Source organism: Lampris incognitus, chromosome 16 (assembly GCF_029633865.1).
Source record: "Lampris incognitus isolate fLamInc1 chromosome 16, fLamInc1.hap2, whole genome shotgun sequence".
Taxonomy (NCBI): domain Eukaryota; kingdom Metazoa; phylum Chordata; class Actinopteri; order Lampriformes; family Lampridae; genus Lampris; species Lampris incognitus.
The window spans coordinates 31,599,216-31,616,343 of NC_079226.1; the positions used below are offsets into that span (position 1 = coordinate 31,599,216).

General features: G+C 46.9%; 1 protein-coding gene across 1 annotated transcript; it reads right to left on the reverse strand.

The window, feature by feature from the left end:
* Positions 1-8,973: 8,973 nt before the first annotated feature.
* crip1 (cysteine-rich protein 1) lies at positions 8,974-16,807 on the reverse strand. The gene is made up of 5 exons (XM_056295504.1): positions 16,589-16,807; positions 11,748-11,842; positions 10,709-10,766; positions 9,382-9,438; positions 8,974-9,243 (listed from the first exon to the last, which is right to left on the reverse strand). The coding sequence occupies exons 1-4, from the start codon at positions 16,626-16,628 to the stop codon at positions 9,401-9,403; spliced, it is 231 nt and encodes a 76-aa protein (XP_056151479.1). The 5' UTR covers positions 16,629-16,807; the 3' UTR covers positions 8,974-9,243; positions 9,382-9,400.
* Positions 16,808-17,128: the final 321 nt, after the last annotated feature.

Here is a 17,128-nt window from a genome sequence, read left to right on the forward strand (position 1 = left end):
GCAGGAACAGCTGAACCTTATTTGGGACTAATCGGAGTCACTTTAATTGATGGCAGGTGTATCCTAAATACTATATGTTTGAATGAACACAGCCCCATCAAGGGTGTGCAGACTTATGCAACCAGGTAATTATAAGTTTTGTATTTTTCTTTATTTTTCCTAAAATGTTTCTGATTGTTTTTTACTTTATTTTCACAGGTTGCAATTTCCCATTAAGGGTGGACAAAGTTCTGACAATTTATCTTGGTTTCATTTTGTTATATCACAACTACTACTACTACTACTACTACTTTTGCCTGCTCCCGTTAGGGGTCACCACAGCGGATCATCCGTTTCTATTTCTTCTTGTCCTCTACATCCTCGTCTGTCACACCAGCCACCTGCATGTCCTCCCTCATCACATCCATAAACCTCCTCTTTGGCCTTCCTCTTTTCCTCTTCCCTGGCAGCTCCATATTCAGCATCCTTCTCCCAATATACCCAGCATCTCTCCTCCACACATGTCCAAGCCGTCTCAATCTTGGCTCTCTTGCTTTGTCTCCAAACCGTCCAACCCGAGCTTTCCCTCTAATATACTCGTTCCTAATCCTGTCCTTCTTCGTCACCCCAATGAAAATCTTAGCATCTTCAACTCTGCCACCTCCAGCTCCACCTCCTGTCTTTTCATTAGTGCCGCTGTCTCCAAACCATACAACATAGCTGGTCTCACTACCACCTTGTAAACCTTCCCTTTAACTCTTGCTGGTACCCTTCTGTCGCAAATCACTCCTGACACTCTTCTCCACCCACTTCACTTCTTCTTTGCCAACCTCTTCCTCTGTATACTTTGCTGTACTTCATCACCAAGTCTCCTTGTCCCACCCACAGACACAGCCAATTGTCTGTAGGGATGCCCGACCAAGCCGGAGGTAACATGGGGATTTGAACTGGCGAACCCCATGTTGGTAGGCAACGGAATAGACCGCCACGCTACCCAGACGCCCCCCAAATGTATAAAATTCTATTAATGTTTTTATACATTTGGCCTGTTCTCCATATATGCAGTTGCTTAATTTTTCAATGCAGCATTTGATGCATTAGATTTAATGCAGGCCTGAAGACTTACATGAACATCATCGTATATTACAGTGGATACTGAAATGGTGAGCGGAACTAACAGCTCCCACTGTGCAGCAAGGCATTCTGGGTAAAATCAAACCAGAACAGCATGCGGCTCAGATGTGTCCTCGCACCCTGTTCTGCTGTTCCAAATGGTGTAGGGCGGAGGAACAAGAGAGGAAGGACAGGAGGAGAGGAGCAGCGATGGATGGGGGGGGGGGGGGGTCCTTCATCTGGTGAGAAAATCAGAGATCAGAGCGAGACTTCAGAGACTTCCGACTAAAACTGTCGATCAACTAGATTGCTGCTCTCATCCATTACTCTTGCGTTTCATTTCCTTAAGAGTCTGAACACGTGCAAAGATTTTTGAAATATTGTTCCAATCGCTGATGTGTGAGAAACACTTCAGAGGGTTTCCCGAGACCTGCTACGAAGAACTTGGGTTTCATATGCGTGGGTGTTGCAGAGTAATGCTCAGCGAGGCACAGAAACGTGATTTATCACCGCCGTAGCCGTCAGCTTGTCCCCAAGTCCCTCAAAGTGCACACAGCAAGATGAGACAGGAAACAGACGAGTTATTATCGTCATTATTCTCATTTCCATTCGCAGACAGGGCCACAGGATAGATGGGTGGATTTGCTGAACCTGATGGTGGTGGTGGTGGCGGTGTTCAGGGGGTGCTGTGCCGTTTGGCTGACCCCGCACCCCGACCGACCAGAGGCCGAAAACATCTGGGAAGCAACGAAGCGTCCAGATTTTAAAGTGAAATTGAAAAACGAACGAAAACATGATGCTAGTCGCCGGCGATGAGCGCAGCTCTGCGGGTGACGGGCCTGCCCGAGGCCAAGACGCGTCTTCTTCAGAGTAATGTGAGATTTGCGCAAGATGTGGCCGCTGTGCCGGGTCACGGTTCCCAAACGGGGACTAGGGTTTCACATTCCAACTCTATGACACACACTCGCGAATAATTACACCAATTACACAGGGGCGAGGGCAAACGAGGGGTTGTTAATGAGTATTTAGAAGGGGTAGAAGGGGTGTCCGAAGCTGCTCCCTGCTGGTGGCGGAAGAGGAGAAGAGGTCTGTTTGAAGCGTATTTATAGCTGTTGGCTTAACAGATTTTAAAAACAAGAAAAACGCCCCCCCCCCCATCTTTTATCATTTCGAGAGGCCTTGGTGCCTCATTATCTATCCTGCGGTCCAGAGGCTCCCTGCTGGGCTGATGATGGATCCCACCTCCGTGTGGTTTTAAAGGAAGCTGGCTGCCATACAGATGCTTATGGCAGTGGCCCACTAGAGCGATCCGCTTTCCTCCACACACTCCATCCTTATTAGCAATTACTACACCAGAGGGCCTATTTATACACATCTGCTGAGATGGGCTCCCCACTGAAAACAGATGCATCCTGCAGCCCAAAGCCTGCTGCCAATTCAATTTCGACGGAGCGAGGCGAAGGTGAAGAGAGGTAAGAGGGAGGAAGGAGAGAGAAGGAGCAAGAGAGGGAGGATTAATGCAGGGAAGGAAAGAGGTGGGAGGGTGTGGGAATCAAGGAGGGATGAAGTTAAAGGGGTGGAGGTATATGGAGTATCCTGGCAGACATGGAAGTATCTGCAACAACAGCCATGCATGTGCAATTAAAGAAACAACCGGATTCAACCCGGTGACCGCCGAAGCCTCCCCTCCGTCCGCCGCTTGACTGCTCATCCACCACCAAAGGATGGATCCCTGCCGCGGCCTCGGGTTTTGGTGCATGGAGAAATATCCCAAACAGGGGACTGGGGGGACGCTTCACAGGGGTGAAGACGCTTCACGGGGGTGAAGACGCCCCCCCCCCCCCGCGTTGCTTTCTCAAGGCAACGCGGGTCAAACAGGACACATTTCAGGTTTTCCCACTCAGGGCTTGGCGAGGGTGACGTGAAGGCCCTGGTGTGTTATGCAACTAGCAGCTCACACGAGAGCCTGAAAACAGGTTGCTTTAGTCCACAGACTGAGACATTTTCACCGAGTTAGTCCCGACCCGTTAGGGTTGAGTCCATTTACTGAAAGAAATTAAACGCGTTTTCCACTTCTTCCATAGCGGAGAAGAACTGAATGATAGTAATCATGATGTCATGACCGTCACCCTGCCGTTTTCCTGATTCGACCGCCACCTTTTTAATAACCCGGGGCACAAACTACGCCCTCACCTTTCTGTTATTTTAGCTTGAGTTTTGCTTTTCTTTTTTTTACATTTTTGTTAATGTGGATTAGCAATAATTTTTGTTTTTTGTTTTCTTTTTTTGGGGGGGGGGGACTTTCCCCGCTTTTTCTCTCAGTTGTACTTGGCCAATTACCCCACTCTTCCAAGCCGTCCCGGTCTCTGCTCCACCCCCTCTGCCGATCCGGGGAGGGCTGCAGACTACCACATATCTCCTCTGATACATGTGGAGTCACCAGCCACTTCTTTTCACCTGACAGAGAGGAGTTTCACCGGGGGGGGGGGGGGGTAGCGCATTGGAGGATCGCGCTAATTCCCCCAGTTCCCCCTCCCCCCCTGAACAGACACCCCGACCGACCAGAGGAGGCGCTAGTGCAACGACCAGGACACATACCCACATCAGGCTTATCACCCGCAGACACGGCCAATTGTGTCTGTAGGGATGCCCGACCAAGCCGGAGGTAACACAGGGATTCGAACCAGCGATCCCCATGTTGGTAGGCAACGGAATAGACCGCTACGCTACCCGGACGCCCTGACCTTTTTAATGACCCGGAGCACAAACTAAGCCCTCACCTTTCTGTATTTTATCTTGAGTGTTGCTTTTTTTAAACATTTTTTGTTAATGTGGTTTCGCATTAATTTTTAGGTTGGTTTTAACGCTCCTTTTCCGACCTCTGACCTCTCAGCCGACCTGTGATGCCAGTGTGTTTGCACAACGTTAGAATGAATACGAGGTGTGACCCATGACCCTTCATCATCGCAGCCGCGTGTTTTGGTTTCGTGGGCCCGACGGTCGCGCAAACGGACAAAATGACACACTGGCTAAATCGGCGTCTCCAGGGCACGACACTCCCGTCATAACGGGGGAAAAGTGGGGAAGAATATCCTCGTTAAACCTGGATGGACGGGGGGGGGGGGGGTCGGTGAGGGTCGGTTTCTGTGACGTTTCGTTAGTCCTCCTCCTGGAAACCGCGCGGCTGCTCTTGAGCGGACCACGCGCGAAGCCGTTTAATCTCCCGGCAAACAGACGCGTTAAATTTAAAGTGACTCCCGCGCCCTGGCCGCGCGGAGTGTGTGCTCGCCGGTCGCCCCTTTAGGACTGGCGAGGGCCCGCCAATTCCAGGGCCTATTTTCTGGTATATAGGCCCCTCTTGGCTCCGCGTGGGATATAGTTTAAAGCCGCTGTCGTAACGCTCAAGGAAATGAAATAACCTCCCTATTCTCCGGGCGCGTTGTGTTTTACCACGTATTGTCTCCGTTACCGAGGGGAGCTCGAGAAATATCCTGCCATAAAACGCTTGAGTGCCAGGCATGCTGCTCTCAGCGGTCATTTGTGCCAAGTGTACTCTTTAGAGGTCTTAACGCTCTTCTGACACAAGAGTTCACACGCCTGTACCAACAATATCTCATTATTGGATACGCACCGCATTTTAAGTGCTTAACTAACGCTAAACGCCCGGGGGAGGGCACGGCTCATAAAACACATCGCAGGCAGGCGCACTGGAAACAAGGGGTGGCGCGCGCGCGCGCGTGTGTGTGTTCTTGTTCAGTTCAGTATATTTGTGGGGGCCAATCAATTTGCACGGTTAATCATAAGAGTGAGGACTATTTGGTCAAGCCTCACTTCTTCAAGGGGCTATTATAGGGTTGTTAGGACTTGGGTTCGGGTTAGAATTAGGGTAAGAGGTAAGGTCAGGTATGAGGCTCTGATGGTTAGGGTTAGGGTGAAAGGTCAGGGGATGAATGTAGTCAATGAGGGTCCTCACAAGTATATAAAAACGTCTGTGTGTGTGTGTGTGTGCGTGCGTGTGCACTCATATCTCAGTTGGACTTCCCAAAATCCAGAACGGTGCCCCTGGCTGTAAACGATCATTTTATTGAGCGCAGTAAAGAGCTGACATGTCGGTCTTCAGGCGGGCTAAATCACCCTGACTTCAGGCGCACCACCCGTCCAGATCTAGAGGAGTGATAATGGATGGGAGATATACTTCCACGATAATTTTCCAGCCATTAATAGCTTTATGGGACTCGTTTCGCAGCTCCACGGTTGGGTTTAATTCATGCTGATGCAGTCTATATTCTTGGCTGGCAATTTACAACGACTCCAGTTTAATCCTTGACAGAAAAAATTGGTAACACCTCTCTGCAAATGCAGTTTGGGGCAACATAAGTGCTTTATTAAGGGCCCTCTGGGCGTCGATTGTGCGTACAGTGTTATTACAGCAGAAAATGTTCTGTGTTACGATGGATCATTATATTGGCATGCATGTTCAAAACGTTTGGGTAATGTATTGCTTCCCAAGGAAATATCAAATACTCAAGAGCTTTTCTGCCTTTTTTTGTTGTTGTTGCACGCATTACTGCACATTGTCAAATTCTAAATGAATTTTTTTATGCACTTATAAAGTGCTTTATTATGATGACAATGTCCTCTGAGCCGCGTTTAAAGGGGGGTTAATGGAAAATTCATGTCCCTAATATGACCTGTTGGCCCAAAACACTGACCCCGTGTTGACCGAAGGGGTTGTTGTTGTTGGGGTGTTTCCCTTGCAGAATATGAGGGGCATGAGAACAAGCTGCTCTTTTCTCCAAAAAAAAAAAAGTCTTGCAGATCACAAACAAACAACAAACTGAAATGGAAAAAAGACAGAGCAATAGACTGTGAGACAACGAGTCAACGCAATGCCATCCGTGTTCGCTGATGTTGCTGAGCACAATAGGTTGCTAGGTTGACAAATTCTCCTGAACCGGATCTTCCAGGACGTGTGGATGCGAACATAGCTGGCCTGTGTTAAGTGTGTAGGTCTGCAGTACATAGACATTATAACAGTCCTGCAGAAAAGCCTTTTGGACTCCATCAGGTCCACACTTCTCTTGCTGTTGAAATCCATAAAGGAATAAGACAAAAATCCTTGTTTGGCAAAAGAAAAGGGATCTGGAAAAAAAAAAGTTTCTTTAACGCCGGTTTTTCAATATTAGTTTTTCAACTTCTTAGTTAAGATAAAATTTTTAGAGAGAATATTTGATCAGAAATGAGCAGGTGAGCATTCATTTTGATATTGTCTGTATACTTTTTTCACCTTTTTGAGTACATTCATTTTTGTATTTTCAATTCCATGTTGTAGCCTGAAATTTCATTTCCCCCAGTGCACAGCAGTGCAACACAAAAGATAAAAACACATAGCTATCCAAAATTTCCAAAAACGACACCGCCAAAAACATACAAAAACAGAGAGAAAAGAGCACACAAAAAAAGTTAACAATACAGACACAGTCCACTCAGTGCAACACAGTCCAAACATTCCCCTGTCCAGAGAACGAAGGCCAGCCAGCATGACTGTGGGGGCTGCCGGTCTGCATGGGCTAGCAGTTAGCTTAGCCTGCCCCGCGTCCGCGTCCTGTCAGACCGCCCTCTGTGCTTCCTCTTCGGACTCAGCTCCAGGCAGGGCCGTGGTCCTTGGGCCCACCGAACGCTGCAGACCAGGCTCCCTCAGCCGATCCAACGCCAGCTCTCCCAGCCAGACACCTTCGACACACCTCCCCCGCACTCCACACGACGACACAAACGCAGACGCAGACAAAAACACTGCACAGTCGACGCTAGGCGAGGCCGCCGCCGCCAGACCGCCTCGGTGTTTCCTTTGGGCGCAGCTCCGAACGGGGCCGTGGCCCCTGGCCCACAGGACGCAGCAGACCAAGCTCTCTCAGCCGAGCCAACGCCAGCTCCCCCGGCCATTTAAACAAATAAAAATAAAAAACAAAAACAAAACAAAACAAAAAAATCAAAGAGCAAAATAAAACACAAACTTAGATGCAGACGTAGACATGCCGTATAGTCGGTACTGGGTGAAGCCGCTGTAAACGTGAGTCCGCGCCGCCATCTTCCCACACCGGTCAATATAAGATAATATAGTATAATATAGTGTGAGTGTATAGTATTGTACGTGGGCATGATGTGTTGTGGAGTCGTGGTGCAGTATAATATAGTATATGGGCATAGGTTGAAGATTACTCATCCATAACAAAACCCTGTATAGTAGTGACATACCTGTTGTGCATACATGCTTGCCTCCAATGTCCTGTTGTTGTTCCATTTATTTCTTGTGTTTTTTTGTTTTTTTGTAATTTTTTTCTTTTTCTTTGTGAGTCATGTCTGCAAGTGATAGAAGCAGCTGTGTACCGGAGTCAGATTCCTTGTGTGCACAGACACAATCTATAAAACAAAAGGGCTGCAGGAAAACAAACCTATTAAATGTAATTGAGATTTTTTTTTTCCACACAGGACTTACTTGAACGATAGACGTATTCAAGCAGACACCGTACAGCAGGTAGCCGGACTGTGAGCGGTGTAGCGCGGACTTCAATAGAGCGGCGCCACAGAATGGCATTAGAGAGCTGTGATGACGTGGTGTGGAAGGCCCGGGCTGTCTGTGTCCTCTGTCGACATTGCTGTGAGAGTGCAGGCTTTTGTTGCAGAGCGGATGGAAATGCCGAGGGAGCGAGCGAGGGGCCGAGCGGGGGCTTGTTTGTGTCTGTTACTGTGGCAACCATTGCCATATGACGGCCGAGTCATGGAGCGAGACAGCTGCCAGCGGTGGCTTGTGTGTGTGTGTGTGTGTGTGTGTGTGTGTGTGTGTGAGAGAGAGAGAGAGAGAGAGAGCGAGAGAGAGAGAGAGAGAGATGGTATGATTGTCTGCATACAAGGGTGTTACTGATGTTATTGGTCTGTACTTAGCGGGGCCTGGCCTCGATGATGGTGGCCCCTCAATGTAACGTATGGCAACCGAGACCACAGGGCACATGAGGACACCCTTGGCGGATCTTTTCAATGTCAGGCTCACTTCCCTCATTCACCGCAGCTAATTCAATTCCGTGTCCCGCTCTCCGCTCTCCGCTCTCCACACACACACACACACACACACACACACACACACACACACACACACACACACACACACACAGTGGTCAGAGTCAAAGCATGGCTCTGCTTGGGTTTTAGTGTTGGTTCCTTGGAGCCACCCATGCAAAAAATATATATAGCCACTGAAATGTAATATACTTTGGGCAAAAACAACTGCCTTTTGGCAAATTTCAAATCAGTATGGCGGTCGTCAGGCCTTGTGACCGCCATTCTGATGATTTTCATATGTTTCTCGTGGTCCTCTAAAGGTTGAGAAAGTTTCGTGGCCACTGATCTCTTGAAACTTTCGAAAACTCTTGCAAAACACACAGCCGGTTTTAAACATAGGGACATTTTTCTCACTTTATGAAATGATGACATTTAGGGAAAATTGGCTGATTCCTTCAAACGGCAGGGATTTATAAGGCCCACGGTTCCCATGAGTACAATGCCAATGCTGTTAAGTGGCACCAACACGCAGAGTTAGCATTTAAAGTGAACACCAAAAGGGTGACTGAAAGAACGTTTGTGTCTCGATCAGCAGGTTATTCACATTGTTGTTAACAGTGAGGTGGATTGAACCAAACCTCACGTGTGACATCAGCCTAAACAGATTTGCAGACTGATTTCATTACCCATGGTGGCAGGGCATGTGGGCACTATAACCATGTAAGTGACTTGGACTTCATCAACTCAAGAACCTCTTCTCACTCATCTCACCATGTGCAGAATAACCTCAAATTGGCAACTCAAAAGAAAAAAAATGAACACAGATACAGTTTAAAACATGTGTTTAATCAGTATGGGGAAGGTCTAGAGACCCTAGAAGAACTGTTCCAGCATTTGTTCTCTGTCTTCAGGCTGATGGGTCCTCTGACCAAACAAACAATCAAGCAAACAAACAAAACAGTACAGAAAAAATAACATAAAATGGGGCTTCTTCCAGAGAGGAATGCTGGTTGGTTGTCTGCTTTGCTGGTTGCAGTGAGGACGCTGGCTTTCGGACTGAAGTTTCCAGGCATGACTTTAGTGTGGCATGTGCATCTGGCAACAAACCAAAACACACAAATTAGGAGTCGAGTATACCAGGAGGATTTTCATACGGCACATTGTGTCATGGTTTATCTGATTGGACTTTATGCTAACGAATGACATGGTGCGATGTCACCAGGTGAATATTACCTCTATAAGTACTGTAATGTTAAAATTTATGGCTTTCAGCTCCGCCACGTCCAAATCCTGAAGGGAGACAGACAGACAAACAGACAAAGTTACTGAGCCGTGCTTCAGCTGCATTTAACTATAAATTTAAGGGATTGGGGATTCAATGGGCGTAAGAGTAGCAGAGCCAAAACGATGACCCCAAAACCCCAGAAGCCACTTCTAGAACGAATCGGATAGAAGTAACAAAACCTGTTACGGTGACAAGACCCGTCTGAATTACAGAATTACAACTATTTCTCTATTCACAACACAGGCGAAACTACCATTTATGCAGGTAATGCAGCTGCATTGGGGCCTGCATGCATGGACCCCTCTTTATCTTGCCACTCTTGTATCAAACATCTTGACCACCGAGTCTATGGTATGTTCAAAAACGTGCAAAGTGCGCCCACGCGTAATTATGGACATGCCCACTACTATGTAGCAAAATCCACACAGGAGAGTTAGCTAGCTGATGAAGTGTCAACACCTCACACAATGATTATTTGACTAATAATCAACCTACGCACTTATGTTTTGTGTTTTTAAGGCCTATGCACAGACATGAATAATGTTGTGAATGTGCGGGTGCACCGTCACCCATTATGTTCTTATCCGTTATGGTGCTCCAACACCAGGTTTTTGTTAAGTAGGCTGGTCTATCACTATCTTGGCCTTGTTATTATATTATGACTCCTCTTCTGTAGCATGGTGGGTTTGTTTTCATAGTAATCATTTCTTTTAGGTGTCAACTGTGCAATGCATTTCACTGTTGCTGGTCATTTTAAAGCTGCATGCTTTCACTTCCATGACGTTATGTTATGTCTGCTTGTGAAGGGCAGGTCAGAGCCCCACTTTGACCGAATGGCATTGGGGCTCGGTGCTGACTTGTTACACCTGAGATTCAAAGATGTTTCAACCAGTCGGGAAAAAAAAGCACCAATTATGCATTATTTAGTTGAGTGAGATTGGGACCTTTCAGCATTGTTTAACTATTGTCCATGTAGAACTCTACATTTTAAAAAAAGGAAATAACAATACACTAGAAATATAATGACCAATAGTATCATCACAGCATAATTCATATATGTCTAATAGTGAACAAATATAAATTACTATTGGAGTTTGAACCATAAATGTTGTGATTTGAGTGTAAAGAGTTCTGGGTGAGCTCATTCGTCTCTGAAGCTCTCTGAGGTCAGGAAGCAGATAGGATTCAAGTTCATCCCAATGAGGAAACAGAAGTGTAATAATCTGCGCTATTCCTTTTTGTTAACAATGAAATGTGTAAAGAGCATCATCTTACCGCCAGGTCCGAACAGTGCAGAGTAGCAGGGGTTGTTACAGTACGGCTTGCCCTCATGCTGTAAGACATGGAGCTGTGTTAGCACATGTACCATCAGAAACAAGCAAAATCTGACAAAGCCAGGTCTGACTCCCCGCATGCTGTCCACACAATACCCAAGGCCATTACATTTGGGCTTTGAGACGGTGGTCGCACGGTTAGATAATGTAACAGAACAAGCCTTTGTGGAAAATAATCTATCTTCATGTTAAGAATCAATAGGTTTATTTTTATGTAATGTATGATTATTTTCTATTAACAAAGAATCAAATGCTGGATTATAATGATAACACCTGCAGGCAATCAGTTATTTATTTATTTTATTAGATATGTGAGAGCCGTAGAAATAATGGTGTAAACATAGCAGGATAAGAATTGTTGTATACTGTGAACACCACTAGATGGCAGTCTGTGTAACAGGCCACATTGCCTTAAAGGATTGAGACACGAATTAGATTCTGGAAACCAAAACAATTTCTTGAAAAGAAAATGATGGTGTATAGTGGGATGTGATGCAGAGTCAAAGGTGTGGTCTAAGGTTAAGCTCCACAATAGGTGGGGTTAAATTACGGTATGCTTTGGGGTGTGCTTTGGACAGGTTGCTTCAGTTGCTCCTAAGACCAGCTTGGTTTGTTAATGTAACTTTCATGTGCTAATACAATTAACCTAATTACATTAGACTTGAAGGCACTGGACATTGAGTGATTGACTTTGAACAGGGTGCCGCGAAGAAATTCTCCCACACCTTCAATCTGCCTTCCCAGGCGACTGAATCGGAAATATTGTTTTTTTTTAAGTTTTTTTTTTAGCATCACTTTATCCACTCTGAAGCTCTGCAGTCGTTTGGGAAAACGTGTTTATTTCAGAATGAACATGTTTATTATTATTATTATTATCATCATTATATATCACAACAGAGGAGTCCAGTAGATTATGTTGACTGTATACATGACCTGATTTGACCTGATCAGGTCTGAGTTCTGTATCTCAGACGTCTTACCTCTGCATGTGAGCCTGGTGACAGGGTCTTGTTGCACTTCTCACATCTTAGACAGGGCCTGTGCCAGTCCTTGCCCAGCGATGTCACCCTCTCCGCTGTCAAACACAGACAAAAAGAAAAAAAAAGAAAAAGTTGAGATTAAACAGGCGTGACTTCTAAACACTCTTTTTTTCTGAGTCCCCCCCCCCCACACACACACACACACAGTATATTTTACACAAAAGGTAGCTATCTTCGTTGGCGAGAGGCGTGGTGGTGGGACGGGGAGGTGTGTGTGTGTGTGTGTGTGTAGGGGGGGGGGTCACACCAGAGAGGGCAAAGTTCGTGGGTTACATTTCCACAGTTGTAAACGTTGACGGTTGCCAGTGTTGTGTTGACACTCGTCTGTTGATTAGGTGTGGTTGTAGGAGGGGGGGGGGGGGGGAGTCCCAGAGGAATTTGTGTCCCGTTCCGAGTCTGATAGGGCGAGTCTTTGTCTGGGGAGCCGAGGGGGATCATAAAATGCTGGGGGAGCCAAGCCACGGGTAGTGCGTTTCAGGACAGTGCGGGACGGCCAAGAGTTCGTACGCACATCGACTGCGTCGTTCCAGGGAGGCGGAGCCTTGTAGAGAAGGACGGGCGAGGCTGACAGCAGAGACCCGCCCCCTTGTGGTCATCCAACGGTATCTAAAAAGCGCACAATCGACTGACAAAGCCCAGTCCAGTCCAGTCCAGTCAGTTTTATTTGTGTAGCCCAATATCGCAAATTACAAAGTCAAACACAAGCCGGGAGGGTTGGTATGTTGTGGTGACCAATGAGCTAATAATTATGGTTTCACACGTGGGATATAAAAAACGCAGTAAGCCTTCTCGTGGTGTGTTCTCGATACCGTGTTATTATAAAGCCTGGGCCATACCACCAATCCTAACCTTATCCACAGCCGGAAACGCCTCTGATTCTGATGTTCAGAGGAGAGCTGGGCAGTATGGAAAATATTATCACGACAATCATAGGGAATTTATATATATATATATATATATATATATATATATATATATATATATATATATATATATACATACACACACACACACACACACACACACATATATATATATATATATATATACACATACATATATGTGTGTGTGTGTGTGTGTGTGTGTGTGTGTGTGTGTGTGTGTGTGTGTGTGTGTGTGTGTGTGTGTGTATATAAAACCCAGCCGAGGTTCATCCTATTGAGCTGTTTGGTACAATATCAAACCGAAAGCAGTTCTCAAATAACGCTCCCTCAAATATTTCAGACCTCATTTTGTGAGAAATTCTAGCTAAAAGATTCTAATTATCGTCAATTTAGACAACAAAATTGTATATCCCAAAACGGCAATATCCAAATGTCATCCAGATACAACAACACAACGAATGCTAAAACTGCAATATCGCCCGGCTCTATTGGTAACGTTAAGAAAAATATCCTCGTCCTTGTCAAGTTTGTTTGTTTCTGTTTTTAATGTGGCCTTGGCATGATGTGACAAGTCACGATGCAGCCAGCGGTGGGACAGGACCTGCTGTCCGGGGGCACGGACAGAGCCTCCAGCAACGTTGGTACAAGCCTGCAGAGGGATGTGTTTGTTTGGCTGCACCCCCCCCCCCACACACACACACCACCACTCTAATTACTGCAAATTGCTTCCAATAACAACCCATCAGAGTGAGGAAACAGTTGGCCTCCCCCTTTCCACCTGCCCATGGCAGAACTGTAACGGTTTGAAGTATTGCAGGTTAATCCCTCTGCAAACTGGAATTTAATGGTCCAACCTGTTTATGTACAATGGCGTGTTGGGCATTATGGGATTAACCTCTGATCTCCAGTCATAGCCACTCCACAGATTTATTCATCCTCACACCGGCAAAATGTCATTTATATATTTGAGTTTAGGCTACCTTGGCATGATGGAGTGCACGGCCCATCCATTGTTTTCTGTTGTAATGATGACATATGGGGTGTGACAAGGGTGTGAGAAACAGAGACCTTAAGCAGCTCCGCTCGGCACATTAAGTCATGTTGAGTGGAGCTTTATGGAGTCGGTCCAATGCACACACACACACACACACACACACACACACACACACACACACACACACAAAGCTGCTGAATGGAAAAACATCCCAAATGGAGGAGTGTTCAACCACTCAGCACATTCCATCCCCCCCAAAAAAGAAAAAGATTAATTATATACTAGAATATATCAAACCCCCCCCCCCAACCCAAACAAAAATAAGTTAGCATTCATTATTAACCTTCACAGCGCAGCCAAAAATGTAATGCCGATGTCATGAGGCTGATGAACTTGAGGTTTTTAAAGAATGATTAAGCTCAAGTAATGAAACACACAAGTACTGTAGTCCTTTCTGCCTGAGGGAGGTCACATAGGAAACATCTAGTCCAAAGCTGTGGGAGGCTCCCTCTCCATCTTCCTCCAGAGACAGTCTGAGGACACAACCCCGATGCCTCCATCTGTCACTCACTCTGCTTGGCCTCAAAGGCTCTTTGTGAGAACCCTGATATGCAATAGCAGTCTCTCTCTCTCTCTCTCTCTCTCTCTCTCTCTCTCTCTCTCTCTCTCTCTCTCTCTCTCTCTCTCTCTCTCTCTCTCTCTCTCTCTCTCTCTCTCTCTCTCTCTCTCTCTCGTCTTTTTTTCAATATTCACTGGTCCTTGCAGCCAAATATGAGCGCCTACAGTGTTTCCAGTCTGAGCGTATTTTTTTTGGGGGGGGTTGGTTGGTTAATCGCCCTCTTGTCTTTTCGGTGCCTCTGGAAGTGGGCCGCGCTCCCCTTCCCATCATTCAGTACGGCAGGCGGGCGGGCAGGTCCGCGGTAGCATGATTGCGTCCATGTGAGATCTTAGGCCGGCTCAGATGGAGGAGAAGACAAAGAAGATGGAGTGGGAGGGAGACGGGAAGGGAGGGATGAGCGGCGCTGCGAGGTGTGATGGAGACGGTGAGGGGGAGAACGGCAGAGGCAGCTGCGGTGTGGGAGGGGGAGGCAAGTCGCTGTACTTGGCACGGGTTTTGGTTATGGCGCAAAGCCTCGAAGGGCTCGGTGAGCTAGAAGAAGAAGAAGAAAAAGAAGAAGAAGAAGAAGAAGAATTAGAAGAAGCCCACAGTGCCCCGGACATCTGGAAAAGCTGCCTTTCTGACGTGAATTGATGGAAATAGTACCTTTGTGCTCTCGAGCAGTGCGCATTGCGATTACGCTCTCAACCGAGCGACAAATTAACCCCCCCCCCGAAACGTGGATTTTCATTTGCCCGACAGGGGAGGACGCACCGATGACGCCGTGCGTCCCAATAAAGCCCCGTTTCACCGCACCTTTGCCCCGGGCTGCTGCAGACGACGGCGTTTTCTACCGCCACACGAAAAAGCGATTGAGACAAATTGCGTTGCTTGTTTTGGCTGAAAGCAGAAAGTTTCTCCTCAGAGAGGACGAATGGAAAGGATGGCTCCCCAACCGCAGGGTCCATCCATCTGACTGACAGGCCAGAGACTCAGCAGAAAAAAAGAGAGGCTTTGGTATTAGAGACTCCTTCTCCGCGCGTCTCCCGCGACGCGACCGACGCGGTTCTGCCTCTGGCCGGCAGACATTGTGGTAAATGGGTTAAGATGCAAATAAATCAGGGCCGTCCTTTGACTCCCCAGATGCAGAAATTACCCCCCCCCCTCCCCGCTTTGATGTAGTCCTCGGGAGAGCGTTTTGGCGAGGGGCGAAGCCACGCGTTTTCATTGCGGGGGCCTTCTTCCTCTCCTCTTCCTCTGTCATCTCTTCATGTTGGTTATCGCTTATCAAGGAGAGGAGGAGGAGGGGGTGGGGGGGATAGGTCCCAAAACGAGCGCTGATCTTTATGACCGCTGAGTTCCTGGATAGCAAGATAGCGGGAAAGCAAGAAGCATGCCTTGCCCACTTTTAGGGCGACAGTCACTCATCTTAGTAACAGCTAGATGATGATCGTTGCTCTCTGTAGGGAGGACGCAGGTCATCACATGGGTTTACAACATCACACATTGCCTTGAACGCCCTCTGCTCATTGACTTTGACTGGTTGTCCCCGGGTAAACAAGTCAGCACCCCGAGACCGAAGACTGACGACTTAAGATTGAACGGGACAGCGTCTTCCTTTGTTTCTAAACTCGCAAAAAAAAAAAAAAAACAACCAAAAAACAAAAACCAAACTACTCAACTCTGCATAGCAGGCTACTGTCTGGCCCCTTTCCACCGGCTGCAGCATTCTGCACACATGCGCTTTTTTATACACAGTCATAAAAAGTGGTGCACCCTTAACTTGTCGTAAACTTTTATAGTAGTCTACAGTGCTGTATGTTGTAATCCTGAGCGCGCATCAACTTTTCCATTAAGGACAATAAGGTCATTAAATGACTGACTGACCGATTGATTGGTTGTGATTGGTGTATTGATTCCCACGCATCGCGCTTCGTAAATGTTACGATAATCACAGAAATGCGGTGCATTAGGAGGACGGGGGGGGCTTCGAACTCACAACACGGTCTGCTATTCTCCAACGTGCCAAATGTTTTGATTTCTCCATCTTTAGACCGCGTGAGCGTTTAGCGGAGTGCTCGGTGAGGAGGCGGCTCGGCGCATGGCAGGAAACAGCGCGCTTCTCTCGTGCAGTCGAGCTCATCGCCGTCTTCGCAGATCGCGCGCGAAGCGGCTGAATGCGCATGTACCCCTCCGACCCCCCTTCATATGCTAATTAAACTAGCACGAAACTAGATGACACAAATGGCACAAATATAGGCTATCAGCGGGAAAAGGGGGGAAAAAAGGAAGAAAAAGGTCTTACCAAAGTAAACTTCCTTGGAGCACTTTGGGCACTTGGGCATTTTGCAGTTTTGTTGTTGTTTTGTTGTTGTTGTTGTTGTTTGTACGCGGTAACCTCCGGCAGAGAAACGAGCTCTTCGAGTTGATAATGCTCAACAACCGAGTTGATAATGCTCAACAACCGAGTCAAGTGGAGCCCACCTGTTTGTTGTGACCACGCCTCACTGTGAGTGCAGATGTGCGCCGCTTTCCGTATTTATACCGCTCAGGAAATAGTTGCGCTCAGTCAAACCTTCTTTTTTTCTTTTTTTGAACAGAGGGAGAGGCTTGAGCGCAAATATGCACTCTTGACTGTGCACCTCACTCTGTGTGTGTGTGTGTGTGTGCGTGTGTGTGCGTGTGTGTGAGCGCCGTGCTAAAGATATCGCAAGGGAAATAACTAAAATGTAAATACTGCACAACTTGCCAGTGTTCTGCAGCGCATCTTTTTATTAACTGACAGAGATCATCTATCTCATGCAACGTTTAACTGAGGATTACTTCTCAACAAATCCAAACTCCT